At 40.8% G+C, this 17460-nt stretch overlaps 1 protein-coding gene across 1 annotated transcript in view; it reads right to left on the bottom strand.

Annotated features, from left to right (window-relative positions):
• Positions 1–1656: 1656 nt before the first annotated feature.
• C12H10orf67 (chromosome 12 C10orf67 homolog) overlaps positions 1657–17460 on the bottom strand; it is a 135496-nt gene continuing 119692 nt past the window's right edge. The window contains exons 19-20 of the mRNA XM_047754644.1: positions 2712–3012; positions 1657–2524 (exon numbers count right to left, since the gene is read on the bottom strand). Coding sequence (XP_047610600.1) covers positions 2918–3012 — 95 coding nt within the window. The 3' untranslated portion in view covers positions 1657–2524; positions 2712–2917. The remainder of the gene's footprint in view (positions 2525–2711; positions 3013–17460) is intronic.

Raw genomic sequence — 17460 nt, 5'->3', positions numbered from 1 at the left:
CTGTTTCCAAAGTTCTCCCTCTGCAGCAGCAAATTTATCAATCTTTTCATCTGACAATACTTTGAAATATATCATTGTCATCCAGAGTTGTTTGATAGATTATCTACAGGCACACAGCCTTTTCCAAGGTCAAGTTGAAGATTCTTGTTTGCTGTTTAACTGGGTTGTTTAAAAACTCAGAACAATGCCTGCCTGTTAAGTTTTCACTTGTTCTCATGGGGCATTCCAAAGCAAGTTTTCCTATTGACCGGGTGTCGGGACAATTCATCCTCTAGAGCTTCTAAATTCAGCAACCAGGGCTTGGCAATGAAATCAACAGCAGAAGAAATGAGATTTAACTTAGCCTTTGCAGACACCAAGGAAATGAAGCCATCTTTCACATCTCCTCAAAGTGTGTACTAATTTTTCTCTGCATGTCGCAGGCTGGTTATAGCCACACACATCTATTCAACTTTCTGCCTTTATTCCAGTGGGAAACTGCAAATACGCTCCCCTAAAGTAGAAGCGCAAAGAAACTGCGGCCACTCTTGTCTTTGTCAGCGCATAACCTGTTGCTCTAAGGACATTTTGTAATAAAGTCAGGCTCTAAATCATCATGTTTTATGGACATATTTTTTACGTTTTTAATGGAGACAGGCTTCACAGTTTCCACTATATCTGCGATGATTGATTTTTTTTAATTCAGCCAACTTTTATTTACCTTGCAAAAATGTTCTGGACCAATGTGATAAATTACAGATATGCAAATTTCTTTGAATGGTGTTGTAAGTGTGTCTAGCTGGAGCTGAATAACGCCTTGCAAGTCAGTCTGTGCGCGCTCAGGACCCCAGGGAGCTGATCAAAGCACCCATTCTCTTTCATCCCCGGTATTCTCCTCCAAACTATTTCGATACAATATGTTTCCATGATGCACTTAATGTGCTAGGGACATAGAACTCATTACAACCTAGCTAGTTCTGCCGACCTCTTTGTTCAGAGGCAGAAAGTCAAAGAAAAAAGGAAAAGCGCTGCCAGTTGCCAGCTTTCTGAAATGCTAAAGCATGCGTCATTTTTCACCAGGTCTCGTCTTGATATCCTCAAAAGACAAACTATGAAACCGGCCTCAGCCCTTTCTGGCATTAATTACACTGCTGTCCAGCCGATCTGTTTTTCCTATTATATGCATTTCTCAGCAGGGATTTTTTTTTTTTTTTGCAAGAGTAATGCAGCTGCAAGTTAAACTATGAATGCATTTTTATCACTATGAAAAAAATAAGTGAAAAGGCTGCAAAACATACAACTAAACTTTGTAAAGGCTTCTAGTTGACAAGATTTAGGGTGGGACTTGGGAGGTTTGTACAACTTCTGTAAAACCTGAAATTGACTGAGACTCTCAGGCATTTCCATGCGCCCTCAGCTTTCTGGGGAGATGCTCATTGTGCCATTTCAAATTCTTCTTGGGTAACCAGATAAACCTTTCAAAGTTTCTGTGAAAATTCTGAAATGAAACAGTCTGTTCTACACCCAACCAGGTGGCTGCTTCCAAGGAATTTCCGTCCAGGATAATAGCACAGAGAATATAAATTCTATTTCATTTCCTCCGTTTCTTGTAGGGTTGATTGGTTGGTGGAAATGGCTGGCAGCCAGTTCTGGGAAAGATTCCAGACCTGACTCCGATTAACCCTCTCTGGTGAAACTCTGCTGGAAACCAACTCACCAGCAATTGCCATTAATCTACTTACTAATTAAGCCAATTCATTTCTAAAGGAGAAAAATTCCTTTCTTTAGCCAAACTGATGGGAGGAAATTTGAAAGAAGCGCCAAACTGTGTAACTGTAATTCAGCCAAGGACTGCTAAAACAAGGTGTTGATATATAGCAGCAGATTTAAAACAAGTTTCTAGGGCAACACTCCTTTGGAGACGGTGGCATATAGTGCATAGTAGATGAAGCTCGAATAATGCTCCACCGCCATGCCACCCCATGTACTTGCGGTGAAAGTAACACGTCTCTCTCTCCAATTAAACCCACTGCCTTTTACGCACAAATAAATCGCCTCTCTCGCTTTCTTTTGTACCAGGGTAGATCAGCTTTATGTGACAGCTACCACAAATATATTTCTTGAGATTTCATCAATAGCCTTAGAAATCCGGACTCCAGTGCCTACCATCTTCAGAGTGAGCTACAGCCTGCGCCCGACTTGCAGTGAGGGGACCGGAAAGGACCGAGTCGACCTTTACGCACGGAAGACAGCGACCCGGACTTGCAGGAACCGGCCCTGGGCATTCCGTAAAGAACCGACACTTAGAAGAATCTTCATCTAGACACTAACCGGGAAGCAAAACTCCAAAGAGTTTCCATACTTACTAAAGAGCTGTTATCGGCGTTTAAGATACGTCTAGGAGCCCCGTGCCTATGGAAGATAAGAGTGGACCTGCTTAGAGGAAACGGAAACCCTCTTTGGGGGTTTTACTGTTCGCCTCTATGGGGATCAGCTGGCAGACGAGGAGACAGCAGATCGGTTTGACTTCGTGGTATAGGGAGACCTGGTGGGTTAGAGAGGGAGTGACACAGGGTTAGTGCCTCAAACTTTTTAATCTTAACTGAACGTCGTCCCTTCCCGCCCTAAGGCGGTGGGCCACACCGCTAAGCCCGGGAGGGGCCTGGATGGTTTGGGCCGCCGGCCGCTCAGGGGCCGCGTGCCCCCCCCCCCCCCCCCCCCCCCCGGCTCACCGAGGGCCTGGGAAGGTGCACAGAGGGCGCCCTTCGCCTTCTCAAGGGCGGTGCTCCAGTGAGCGCACGACATCTGGAGAGACGGAGCGGTTCATTTAGAAGCGCCTTGGAGACTGTATCCCTCGCGAGGGAGGCAGGCCTCGCGCCAGGATGGGGAGGGCCCTTTTTCTGGGGTCCAGCTCCGCTCGGCCCAGTGTTGTGTGACGCTACTCAGGAGGAGCATCCAGACCGTCCGCTGGGGTGTTCTGGGGCACGGATGGCTTCTCCAAAAGGTCTTCTTCCAGGGGTTCCGACAGCCTCACTAAATGTATGGAAAGATGAAGAGAGAGGAAAATTTGTTTTACTTACTGTACATAAACCATTCCCCACTCCTCACCCATAGCTCTTTGCCTCGCTTTTAGGGGGTCCTCCTAGGCCTGACCCCAGCTGGGGTAAGGAGCCGGGAGCTAAGTCAGGAGATCAGATCCTCACTGGCCTTCAAGCATCCGGTACAGTCAAGTTCCAGCCCCTACTCCCCATAGCTTTCCTCCAGCCCTTAGACTGGAGAGAGGGTTTCAGGTGCCTGTTATCAAGGCCAGTAAATGACCTTCTTCTGAGAGTCACGAAAACAAGGCAGGGGTTGTCTTGTATTTGGATCCAAGGATCTAACTAAGGTTTACATTTCCATTTGTGTTTTCAGTCTGTCCTCCTATGAAATAGAAAGTTATGAATGAGTAGGAAAGAAAACCAACGTGGCTGGATTCTGAAGTTGGGAAATCGGAGGTTTGGCCCTCCCCGCCCCCCACCCCAGGCTGGCCCTCTGCTCTGTAGGGAGGGACATTTACCTGGTGTGTAAATTGTGAGGAAAGCGTTGGGGGTCTGAGACAGGAAAGCCACAACATGGGGTGTGATGTTCCAGCTTTGAAGGGGAACAAAGGCCCTGAGCTAATCCCAGTGAAAGCCAGGAGCGTGGAGAAGGCAACAAAGACTTGCAGCCTGCGGTCACCGGTAGGTGTCAATGTGGACACTTACAGCCAGGGCAGTGGGAGAGAGGAACACAGAGCCAGGCTGTCATTCCAAGGCTTAACATGAACAAAGATAAAAACGTGACAAGCTCAGCTTTCAATGGTGGGGAGGTTCAAAGTGGAGTGCTAGGGAGTGTATCTGGGTCAAGTCTTTTCTGAAGCATGGCCCCTCTTTCTCAAGTTAAGTATCAGGGAAGTTCTGAGGCCCTTTTCCCAGGGTAACTTTTCTTACTAAAGAAGAATTCTTCAAAACACAGTTTGATTCTACTCACTGCCTAAGGTGAAGAGATGGAGCTTTTAAGACTCTTGGATCCCAGAAAGCCAAGTGGCTCTATTAAGCCTTATGAACTTGAACAGCCTACCTTAACTTTTGGTGTAAAGTGTATGTCCTCTTGTATGCATTTAATGAAAAGAAATAATATTTCCTCTTATGAGACTGTGCATACATGTAGATGAATCTATGGGTAACATAATTTAGAAAGTATCCATCCAACAAAGAAGTCTCAGTAGGAAACAATTGAAGAATTAATGGAGACCTGGTAGAATTAAATATGCCTGTGGTTTCAGATTCCCTATTAGAAATCAGCAGACAAGGCATTTACCAGCAAATGAATCTCCTTCAGAATCTGGGAAAGATAACTGGGAATCCTCTGCTGATGCAACTGATTAGCAAAGACCATCTTAGGGAATAAGCAGAAAGGATAACAAGTTATGTCTACCCTAAGAATGCAGCCACATTGTGTCCCTTAAATTCTGCTACTAGAACCAAATGCAGGTTTAAAAAATTATCACACAATAACTCTGATTTTCTTTAGTTTAAGTAAGTCTCCTAAATAATAATAAAAAAAAAGGATGTAAATATCCTTCAAAGACTAATGACATTTCACAGGTAATGCAATTTGGAAAGAAACACTTCCATGTTTTCTTTTCCAACAATGTGCATTTTTGTAAACTGCTATAAATTGCAATTCAAAAGCACTGATCTCGCCATCCCCAATCATTTTTTATACTGATCAAATGAATGCAGATACTCCCATTTGGGAGGGGCAACATGACATTTCACTTGGCAGTTCTAAACAGGTCACAGACCTTTCACAGACCCTAAGGCAGTGGGAGGGAGCTCTTTACTAAACCGTGTAACCAAATCAAACCAATGGTTACCCCTTTTCAAAACCATTGGAATGGTTTGCACAATGCTATTCACATAGCAGCACAGAAACTGAAAGGATGGTCATCCATTGGAAATTTCTTTCCTTTTGTTTACACTTGCAGAGCTCAAAAAGTAATACTTGGAGAAAAGCAATCACATTTGCTATGATAAAAGTCATAAACACTTAACATGCATTTTGGTTGGCCCGACCCAGCATAGCTGTGGCCATCCATTGGTATGTATATATATGCACATGTATGTATGTATATGCATGTATATTTATTGGTGAAGTTGCTTTGTTTGAAACCTTAGGCACAAAGACACAACATGGCTGCCCTCAAGATGACCTATTGCTTTCAAGTTGCTTGAACACATCAGAATTTCCATTGTTAAGGTTGATTAATTGAAACTGATAAGTTACCATGAATAAAGATTGTTTTTCTGTTTAATGTGGTGGGCCTGATTTGGTAAATGCCTCATTCATGTAGCTTTGCAGTGCAGCATATGGGCCAGAGTCATTCAGTATCACAAACATATACAATTTATTATGCTTGTATAGGCACTTCCAAAAGGGCTTTCTAGTTTAATAACAAAGTTTCAATGAAAAATTCCATTTAAAGAGTCACTAGGAACATGAGGTGTGATTTTGTAATTTATTCTTAGAGTTTCCCTGAGTTTCTGTGAGTAGTTTAAAAGGCATCATATTTAAATACAGTTTTTTTTTTTAAAGATGCCTACATCCAAATTATACCTTGGCATTAGTCATTGGGAATACAGCAGAATTGATCTTAAATGTTAGCAGACATATGAGGCAAGCGAAAGCACTTTTTCATCTGATGCCACCTTGTGTGTTCTGCTCCTGATAAAGTTACATAAATGCTGCACCGAGAAATCAGCAATGATAGCTTGCACTGCCCAGTTTACAAAAAAAATGCAAAGGATGTTGGTGAATAACATGTTAACTTCTGAACATCTTTTTTTCCCCCCTTAATAAAGGAAATCAGAAGACACTATTTAAAAATCATCTAGGGATGATGATATGAAAATACAGTGGATTTATTAATTTTCCACAATTTTATTACTGTTAGCTTCCTTTACTTATAAGCTGATGTCACTTTGTAAAGCGTTAACCACATTAAAAACTCTCATGCATATTTACTGATAATGGTAGGTTGAAAAAATTTTTTTCTAACGATGTGGCATGTAAATGTTTTTCCCCCTTTTTCTTTTCGGCTGCTGCTCATGACATCATGAGAAGAACAATAACCACCAAGAAAAAAGTATAGGAGAGACTTGCGAATGAACTAAAGAAACAACTGTATCAAACCATCAAAGAGAGAGTTACCATATTCAGCCTTTAATGGCTTATCAAATAAATTCTCTGGTCATTCATGTCCATGAAACAGTTCAAGTTCACCCAACATTTCTCAATTAAATTAGATGGGTAATCTCAGTTCAACTCTTCTGGAGAGTAATAAACCACATTGGTCACAGCTGACCACAGCTAGTATGTGAATCGCAAAGGACTAGGTGTCCACTGGAAAGCTAATCAGTGCACCATCACTTGTAAAATTCCCTCTTGCATTTTGAAGTGATAATCTGTATCTAATTTTTAAAGAAAAATTTACTCCCCTTTCACTCTTCTGAGGCCAATTTCTTTTCTGGACCTGAATGGAGATCATTGGTGAGACAGTACCAAACAGCTTTGGTATGTGTATAACAAAAACCCACCCCTTTGTAGAACATAACAAATTATGCAATGTTCACAGATGCGCTTCACATTGTGCCTTTTGTGAGAAAATGAAGGCCCAACTCAATTCCCCCACCCCCTGCTTTATGAAAGCCTGGGCTCCCCATGCAATCTGTCCTAAGCCTAAAAAATCATTATACCTAATATGGAGGCTTCAGCTACTTATTTCAAAAGGGATTTTCATTTGGACTTTTGGTCTTTGTAATCTGCACGAGTATGAATTTGAAGGTGTGGGCATATTTGTTCCTATAAAACAAGTAAGGAGGATTAAAATTTTCACTGCTCCTCTGGCCCACATTTGATGTTTGGATATTTAGTGGAAATGCTCTTTTCATACAATCTCATGCTTGAATTTATAGGCTACCAAAGAAAATACAGTAGTTTTTCAATCACAATTTTAAAAATTGACACCCTGAAAATTTCAAAATCATGTTTTTAATATGTTGGCTTTTTTACCATCTTCATAGGGGAAGAGGCTACCAGTGAATAATCCTGATGGTCACAGGGAAGCAAGTTCTGCAGACACGGTGACAAATGCAGAGAGGCGTTCTCAGGTTTGCCCTGCTTCGTGGGACCTATGTCGGAATCCTGGTATTACTTTTATTGAACGTGCTAGTCTTTGAGTGTCAGCCTTCAAATGCAAATTCCAAGCACTGAGAAGATTTTCTGCATCCTGAGTACCTGACCTAAGGCTTTGTTTATGGTAGGTGGTTCTAGTTCCCATGTGATCCTGCAGTCCCACTTCTGGGCATGTATCCAGAAAAGATAAAAACTCTAATTCAAAAAGATAGATGCACCCCAATTTTCACTGCAGCACTATTCACAACAGCCAAGACACAGAAGCAACCTAGATGTCTACTGACAGATGAATGGATAAAGAAGATGTGGTTCATATATACAATGGAACATTACTCAGCCACTGGAAAACAAGGTCTAAAATGGCAATAAATACATATTTATCAATAATTACTTTACATGTCAATAGATTGAATGCTCCAATCAAAAGACATAGAGTGGCAGATTGCATAAGAAAGCAAGAGCCTACAATATGCTGTCTACAGAAGACTCACTCTAGAGCAAAGGACACATATAACTTGAAAGTGAGGGGATGGGAAAAGATATTTCATGCCAATGGAAAAGGCAGGAAAGCAGGAGTTTCAATACTTATATCAGAAAAAATAGACTTTCATAAAACAAAGGCCATAAATAAAGACAAGGAAGGACACTAATGATAAAAGGATCCATTCAAGAAGAGGATATTACAATTGTCAATATATGTGCCCCTAATAGAGGAGCACCCAGATACATACAACAAATACTAACAAACATAAAAGGCCAAACTGATATGAATATAATAATAGTAGGAGACCTTAACACCCCACTCACATCAATGGACAGCTCTTCTAGATAGAAAATCAATAAGGCAACAGAGATCCTAAATGACACAATAGAAAAGTTAGACTTCTTTGACATTTTCAGGACATTACACCCCCAAAAATCAGAATATACATTCTTTTCAAGTGCACATGGAACATTCTCAAGGATTGACCACATAGTGGGGCACAAAACTACCTTCAACAATTTAAGAGAAGAGAAATTATTTCAAGTGTCCTCTCTGACCACAATGGCATGAAACTAGAAATCGACCACAGGAAAAGAAATGAGAAAAAAACTGAATACATGGAGACTAAACAACATGCTATTAAAACCAATGGGTCAATGAGGAAATCAAAAAGGAAATTAAAAAAATTCCTTGAGACAAGTGATAATGAAAATCTATGGGCTGCCGCAAAAGCAGTGCTTAGAGGGAAGTTCATAGTGATAAAGGTCTTCCTCAAAAAAGAAGAAAAATTTCAAATCAATCACTCGAAAAATCAGAAAAAAAAAAAGAACAAAATCTAAAGTCAGCAGAAGGAAAGAAATCATAGAGATCAAAGAAGAAATGAATAAAATAGAGCTTCAAAAAACACTAGAAAAAAATCAATAAAACCAAGAGCCAGTTCTTTGAGAGGGTAAACAAAATTGACAAACCTCTGGCCAGACTCACCAAGGAGAGAAAGAACCCAAATAAACAAAATAAGAAATGAAAAAGGAGACCTCTCTATGGATAGTGCAGAAATACAAAAAACTGTAAGAGAATACTATGAACAATTATATTTGACAACAAATTTGACAACCTAGAAGAAATGGACAGCTTTCTAGAAACTTACAGCCCACCAAAAATGAATCAAGAAGAAATAGGTCAACTGACCAGACCAATCACTGTAAATGAAATTGAGTATGTAGTAAAAACACTCCCTACAAACAAAGTCCAGGACCAGATGGCTTCACAGGCAAATTCTACCAAACATACAAAGAGGAACTTATACCCATTCTTCTTAAACTTTTGCAAAAGGCTGAGAAGAAGGAATACTCCCAAAAACATTCTATGAAGTCACCATCACCCTAATACCAAAACCAGACAAAGAGACTACCAAAAAAGAAAATTATATTCATTCATCTGATGAATATAGATGCAAAAATTCTCAACAAATTTTAGCCAACTAAATCCAACAACATATAAAAGAGATCATACACCATGACCAAGTGGGATTCATCCCAGGTTCACAGGATGGTTCAACATATGCAAATCAATCAACATCATATACCACATTAAAAAAGAAAAGTAAAAAACCACATGATCATCTCAATAGATGCAGAAAAAGCATTTGACAAAGTCCAACATCCATTCATGATAAAACCTCTTACCAAAGTGGATATAGAGGGAACATGCCTTAACATAATAAAAGCCATTTATGAAAAACCCACAGCAAATATAATACTCAATGGAGAAAAGCTGAAAGCCTTCATGCTAAAATCTGGTGCAAGACAAGGATGCCCACTCTCACCACTTTTATTCAACATAGTATTGGAAGTCTAGCCACAGCAATCAGACAAACAAGAGAAATAAAAGGTATCCCAATTGGAAGAGAAGAGGTAAAATTGTCACTATATGCAGAAGACATGATACTATATATAGAAAACCCCAAGGACTCCACAAAAAACTACTTGAAATGATCAATGAATTCAGCAAAGTAGCAGGATACAAGATTAACATTCAGAAATTGGTTGCATTTCTGTATACTAACAATGAAATAGTAGCAAAGGAATATAAAAATACAATGCCTTTTAAAATCACACCCCAAAAAACTAAATACCTAGGAATAAACCTGACCAAGGAGGTGAAAGACATATGCTAAGAACTATAAAATATTAATCAAGGAAATTAAAGAGGATTCAAAGAAATGGAGTTCCCATCGTGGCACAGCAGAAACGAAACTGACTAGGAACCATGAGGTTACGGGTTCAATCCCTGGCCTTGCTCAGTATGTTAAGGACCCAGCGTTGCCATGAGCTGTGGTATAGGTTGCAGACGTGGCTTGGATCTGGTGTTGCTGTGGCTGTGGCATAGGCCGGCAGCTGTAGCTCCTATTAGACCCCTAGCCTGGGAACCTCCATATGTCTTGGGTGAGGCCCTAAAAAGACAAAAAAAAAAAGACAAACAAACAAATGAACAAAACAAAGATATGGAAAGATATTCCATGCTCCTGGGTTGGAAGAATTGACATTGTAAAAATTGCCATACTACCCAAAGCAATCTACAGATTCAGTGCAATCCCTATCAAATTACCCATGACATTTCTCACAGAACTAGAACAAATCAAAAATTTATATGGAACTATAAAAGATCCAGAACTGCCGACACAATCCTGAGGAACAAAAACCAAGCAGGAGGCATAAATCTCCCAGACTTCAGACAATATTACAAAGCTATGTTAATCAAGACAGTGTGGTCCTGCTACAAAAACAGACCTACAGACCAATGGGACAGAATAGAGAACCCAGAAATAAATCCAGACACCTATGGTCAATTAATCTTCAACAGAGGAGGCAAGAATAAAAAATGGGAAAAAGACAGTCTTTTCAGCAAATGGTTCAGCCACATGTAAATCAATGAAACTGGAACACACCCTCACACCATGCACAAAAATAAACACAAAATGACTTAAATACTTAAATATAAGACAAGACACCATCAAAGTCCTAGAAGAGAACATAGACAAAACATTCTCTGACATCAACCTTACACATGTTTTCTCAGGTCAGTCTCCCAAGGCAACAGACATAAAAGCAAAAATAAACCAATGGGACCTAATCAAACTGACAAGCTTTTGCACAGCAAAGGAGAAAATAAAAATAACAAAAAACAAAAAGACAACTTACAGAATGGGAGAAAATAGTTTCTAATAATGCAACTGTCAAGGGCTTAATCTCTCAAATATACAAACAACTTATACAACTCAAAAGCAAAAAAGCCAACAACCCAACTGAAAAATGGGCAGAAGACCCGAACAGACTTTTCTCCAAAGAAGATATACAGATGGCCAACAGGCAAGTGAAAAAATGCTCAACATCACTAATTACTATAGAAATGCAAATCAAAACTACTATGAGATACCACCTCACATCAGTCAGAATGGCTATCATGAACAAGTCAACAAATAAAAAATGTTGGAGAGAGTGTGGAGAAAAAGGTACCCTCCTATACTGTTGGTGGGAATGTAAATTTGTACAACCACTATAGAAAACAGTATTGAGGTACCTCCGAAAATCAAATGTGAACTACCATATGACCCAGCAATCCCACTCTTGGGCATATATCTGGACACAATTTTCCTTCAAAAAAGACACATGCATCCACATGTTCACTGCAGCACTATTCACAATAGCCAAGACACAGGAACAACTTAAATGTCCATTGACAGATGAATGGATTAAGAAGATGTGGTACATATACACAATGGAATACTACTCAGCCATAAAAAAGGGCAAACTAATGTCATTGGCAGCAACATGGATGGAACTAGAGACTCTCATACTAAGTGAAGTAAGTCAGAAAGAGAAAGACAAATACCATATGATATCACTTATATCTGGAACCTAATATATGGCATGAATGAACCTTTCCACAGAAAAGAAACTCATGGACTTGGAGAAAAGTCTTGTGGTTGCCAAGGGGGAGGGGGAAGGAGTGGGATAGATTGGGAGTATGGTGTTAATAGATGCAAACTATTGCATTTGGAGTGGATAAGCAATGAGATCCTGCTGTACAGCACTGGGAGTAATATCTAGTCACTCTTGTGATAGAACATGATGGAGGATAATGTGAGAAAAAGAATACATATGTATGTATGACTGGGTCACTTTGTGGTACAGCATGTGGACAGAAGACTGTACATCAAGGATAATAAAAATCTTATTAAAAAAGGGATATTACTGAGCCATAAAAAGAATGAAATAATGCCATTTGCAGCAACATGAATGGACCTAGAGATTATCATACTTAAATAAGCCAGACAGAGAAAGACAAATACCATATGACATCACTTATATGTGGAATCTAAAATACAACAAAAATGAACTTATTCACAAAATAAAACAGACTCTCAGACATAGAAAACAAACTTATGGTTACCAAAGGGGAAAGGTGGGGTGGGAGGAGGGATAAATTAGGAGTTTGGGATAAGCTTATACATATAAAATAGATAAATGACAAGAACCTACCGTGTAGCACAGGGAACTATATTCAATATCCTATAATAAACCATAATGGAAAAGAACATGATAAAGAACATCTTACAACTGAGTAACTTTGCTGTACACCAGAAACTGATGGAACTTTATAAATCAACTATACTTCAATTTTAAAAAAACATAGTAGGTGCTCATAGAATCTGTGGAATGAATGAACAAAAAGAAGGTGAAACCTAGGAGGTTAAGTAGTGTGCCTCCCTTGGTATCCACGGCCTTTCAGTTGCCTCCCACACTGAGCGGTCTTGGTCATGAGACTTGCTCCGACTAATGGTTCTGGAGTAAAGATGGGGCCAGCAGACTTCAACAGTCCTCCTGCATTGGAGTTTGTCCTTTTTCGCTGCTCTTGAGAACCCTGGCACCGTCATGAAAGCAAGGCTGGGTTGGCCTGATCAATGATGAGAAAAGTAAGTATAGTTGCCCTGTGACCCCAGCAGCCAGCCAGCCTGAGGCCACTGATGGCCAGCTAGTCACAGAAAGTAAGGAGGCAGATGATCTACCACCTATGTGCAGGCATGTATGAAGGGCCAGGAGCATGAAATAGCATGGAATATTGGGGAACAGCAAGTGGTTTGTTATGATTAGATTAGAAAGAGAGCTCATGTAGAGGAGAAGCAGGGATTATGCATGGTCTTATATGCAGAACTGAAGAATTTAGTTTTATTCTGAAAGTATAGACATTTACTAAAGGATTAAGCAGAGGAATAACAAAGTGAATAAAGATGAATCAAAGAATGAAATCCTTAGTGACTCCAACACTTAATACTCAGAGCAGGGACACAATTGAGTAACCGGAAGAGACTAAGAAGGATGCTCTGAGAAGCAGGACAACTAGAAAAGGTCAGTGTCTTGGAGTCAAGAGGAGAGCATTTCAAACATTAAGGGAGGCTCGTTAGTAACAAAAAATGCAAGGGGTGTGGCCCAGGAGAGGAGATATATTGGAGAAAGTGGAAACTGTACTTCACATTTGATGGATTCTGGTGACCTAAGGAGGAGCAGTGTTGGGGAGATTTAGAGCCAGGAGGCAAATGGAGTAACCTGGGGCTGGAGGAGGATAGAGAGCAGGCTCTGATTTCTCTCTGGAGGACTGACATTAAACGTAAGGAGGGCACTCTCTTAAAGAGGAGGGGAAGGGACGAGTCAGAAAAGGAGGCATCGACGTGATTATAGGAAGAGAGCTTTGGTGCACGGGATTCTTTAGTCCAAGAACAAATAGGGACATTGTCACGTTGTAGCCCAAGTTCACACAATTGTGAGTCTGAGTGACTTGAACTTCAGACTCAGTTTTTTTGTTTTGTTTTGTTTTTTTGTTTTTAAGGGCCGCATGTGTGGCACATGGAAGTTCCCAGGTTAGGGGTCACACTGGAGCTGCAGCTGCTGGCCTACATCACAGCCACAGCAATGCTAGATCTGAGCCAGGTCTGCGACATACACCACAGCTCACAGAAACGCCAGATCCTTAATCCATTGAGCAAGGCCAGGGGTCAAACCTGCATCTTCATGGATACTAGTCAGGTTCATTTCCCCTGAGCCATGATGGGAACTCCCCAGACTCAGTCTTATTAAACATTTATGGATTACTTACTGAATGCCAAGGAAGCAGGCACACTTATACACACGAGACTTAACACATCTGTCTCCTTAGTACTACAACATATTTTGAGGTTGGAGGAAGTAGCTTGGGGAGAGGTCTCTGTTACATGGGAAGTCAAGGGCAGAACTCCTTACCCTAAGATGTAACACCAACTGGAAACACAAGTTCCCTGAACTCATTGGGAACAGTAGCAGCCTATATATACTACTGAAGGTGGATGTCATGGAAGTTATCAAATTGCCATCCTATCTTTAGCGTCTTAGAGCTGCCATAACAAAGTAACATAAACCAGACAGCTTAGAACAACACGTTTTGATTCTCTCACGGCTTGTGGAGGCTGGAAGTCTGAAATCGAGGGACCATGTTTGCTCTCAGGCTCTGGGTGGAATCCTCTGTTGCCTCTTCCTAACTGCTGATGGTGGATGTGGATCCTTACAGCTGCATCTCTCCAATTCCTGTCTTGTCATCACATGGCATTCTCCGTGTGTTCCAATTTCCCCCTTCTTATAAGGATACCAGTCATATTGGGTTAGGGCCCACCCTAATGACCTGATCTTACCTTGATTACAATGTCAAAGACCCTATAAGGTCCCATTCACAGGAACTGGGGCTAGGGTTTCAATGCATCTTTTGGGAGCGAGGGGACATAAATTAACCCATAATATATCCTTTTCCAGAAAACGTAACTTATTATCTATTTCACACACAGGACAGCAGGGGAAAGGATTTTACTAAGAGCTCCCACTGTGTGCAGGGAGTTAAGAATCTGATGTTGCCACAGCTGTGGTGTAGGTTGCAGCTGTGGCTCAGATTTAAGCCCTCAGCCTGGGAACTTCCACATGCTGTGGGTGCAATCAAAAAAGTAGATATTGGTAGATACTTAATGCATGCCTTTGATGCAGAGGATAACAAGAAATGTGGCCAGTGTTTACAAAGGTGAAGTGTTCTTGGAACGGATTATATACATAAGGTAAAACTGAAATCAAATGAAGGGTCTTTGGTCCAGAAACATGAAGAAAACTGGTTTGAACACATAGGAATTTTTTGATGGTCCAGAAACATGAAGAAAACTGGTTTGAACACATAGGAATTTTTTGATGGTGGAGAGAAGGAAGTACAAAGTAGCAAGTTTGTGATTCAGCACAGTGGATGCGCATGATAAATACAAGCAAAAAAGAAAAAAAAACGAATGGCACACTGGGCAGAACAAGATAAACATTTCTCAGGTAAAGAAATGTAAAGCAGTGAACAAGGCTGTTCATGAATGTGGCTGGGAGGGGGGGCAACACAAGCTAGTGTCGCCCCCAAAAGATACTGGTGTCCTAACTGCCAATGCTTGTGAACGTGACCTTATCTGGAAATAGGGTCTTTGCAGATATTGAGCTAAGAGGAGGTCATTAAGGTGGACCCTAATTCAACATGTCTTTGTCCTCAGAAAAAAGGGGAAATTTGGACGCAGATACACTCACACCCAGTGAAGACAACGTGAGGACATGGGGAGATCATTGTCTAAAGCAAAGGAAGACCTGAGGCTCCAGAAGTTCAGGGCAACATGAGACAGGTGCCCTGACAGACATCAGAAGGAACCCACGCCGCTGACGCCAGGACTTCAAACTTCCAGCCTCCACAGATGTGAGACGGTAAATCTCTGTAGTTTGGCCAACTGGGCTGCTGTGCTTTGTTAGGGCAGCCCTAGGAAGCTCATACACAGGCTGAAACCACGGGCCTGTTTAATTCCAGCTGCAGAAATTAATAGTGACAGCCAAGGATAAAGCTCCTTTTTGGTAACAGAGGCTAAGCATGCTCCATGGTGGGTGGGTGAAAGAACAAATCACTCCTCAAAAGACAGAAGCACGAATGAAAGGAAACTGGGAGGGAAAAACGTAGTTTCTAACCCGGGGCTACGGCTTTTAAGAAAGCTTTGGACTTGGGAGGCTTGAAGGCAAAACTTAGAGGAACTGAGCCAAGCCACCTGCTGGCTTAGGGGCTGCCAGCCCCTAACATCACAGCAGAACAGGCACCCCAAACTTGTAAGAATGCGCTGTAGACTGTGGGTGAGAGTGGCAAAAGTGGGTGTAATCACAGAACTGTACTCAGGAAAATAGTGCATTTGTGTGGAGAGAGAGAGAGAAGGAGCATGAATGACAGAGGGAAACCTGATCCTGTAAACTAAAGTTCCAAAATAAGGATGGTAGGAAAGACAACAGCAAGGTAAGCTATCAGGACACGAATCCAGTCCAGATAAACTTAACTTGGTGAAAGAGTTTGACAAAGTTCTAAAAATGTGTGTGTTTAGTATACCCCAAAATAATTGCCAGTGTCCACTAAAAAAATAAATTATGATACAAAACAGGCCAGAATAAAATAAGAACTGATGGCTCTGAAAATGAATCAATTTAAAGTCTTGGGAAATAAAAAAGTCACTAAAAGAAAATGAAAACATGGGATAGGAGTTCCTGTCGTGGCTCAGTGGAAATGAATCTGACTAGTATCCGTGAGAATGCAGGTTCGATCCCCGGCCTCGCTCAGTGAGTTAAGGATCCTGCGTTGCTGTGAGCTGTGGTGTAGTCACAGAAGTGGCTTGGACTTGGCATTGCTGTGGTGTAGGCCAGCAGCTACAGCTCCGATTTGACACCTAGCCTGGGAATCTCCATATGCTGCAGGTGTGGCCCTAAAAAATAAAAAAGGGATAAATTGGGCATGGCTGAAGAGAGAGGATTAGCAAATTGGCAAAGGTAACACTGAGAAATTCATCCATATGCACAACAGAGAAATAAACATAAAAATTAAAACATTTAGATCAGGAGTTTCCATTGTGGCTCAGTGGTAATGAACCGGAGAAGAAAAAAAAAATAGGAGACAAATCTTTTAAGCTATGGATGATATGACTGTCTAAATAGAAATGATGAGACTTTTCAGATAAACTGACTCAATAGCATTCAGCAAGTCTGTTGGAACCAAGATGAAAATACAAAACCCAATACTCAACAGTAATAAACATTTAAAATATGTCATAAGTAAAAAACATTCCATTTACAATAGTAACAAAAACGATAAGATGGTTATATCTATGAGTTACTTAAGAACAAATCTAATACAAGATGTGTAAAAACCTTTACCACAATATTATAAAACATTGTTAAAGAAGTTATACAGGAATCTCCAAATCGATGGAAAGTTACAACATTTTCATATGAGGACTCAATGTCATAAAAACGTTAATTCTTGGAGTTCCCATTGCGGCTCAGTGGTTAATGAATCCAACTAGGAACATGAGGCTGCGGGTTTGATCCCTGGCTTTGTTCAGTGGGTTAAGTATCCAGCGTTGCTGTGAGCTGTGGTGTAGATCTGAACCCGCATTGCTGTGGCTCTGGCATAGGCCAGCAGCTGTAGCTCTGATTAGACCCCTAGCCTGGGAATCTCCATATGCTGTGGGTGCAGCCCTAGAAAAGACAAAAAAAAAAAGTTAATTCTTTCCAGATCAGTTTTTTTTTTCTTTTGGCCATGACTGTGGCATGTGAAAGTTCCAGGCCAGTGACAGAATTCATGCCACAGCAATGGCAATGCCAAATCCTTAAGCTGCTGAGCCACCAGGGAACTCCCTAAATCAATTTTTAAAT

The sequence above is a fragment of the Phacochoerus africanus genome, chromosome 12, assembly GCF_016906955.1.
Source record: "Phacochoerus africanus isolate WHEZ1 chromosome 12, ROS_Pafr_v1, whole genome shotgun sequence".
Classification (NCBI taxonomy): domain Eukaryota; kingdom Metazoa; phylum Chordata; class Mammalia; order Artiodactyla; family Suidae; genus Phacochoerus; species Phacochoerus africanus.
This window is presented reverse-complemented; position numbering and strand designations above follow the sequence as displayed.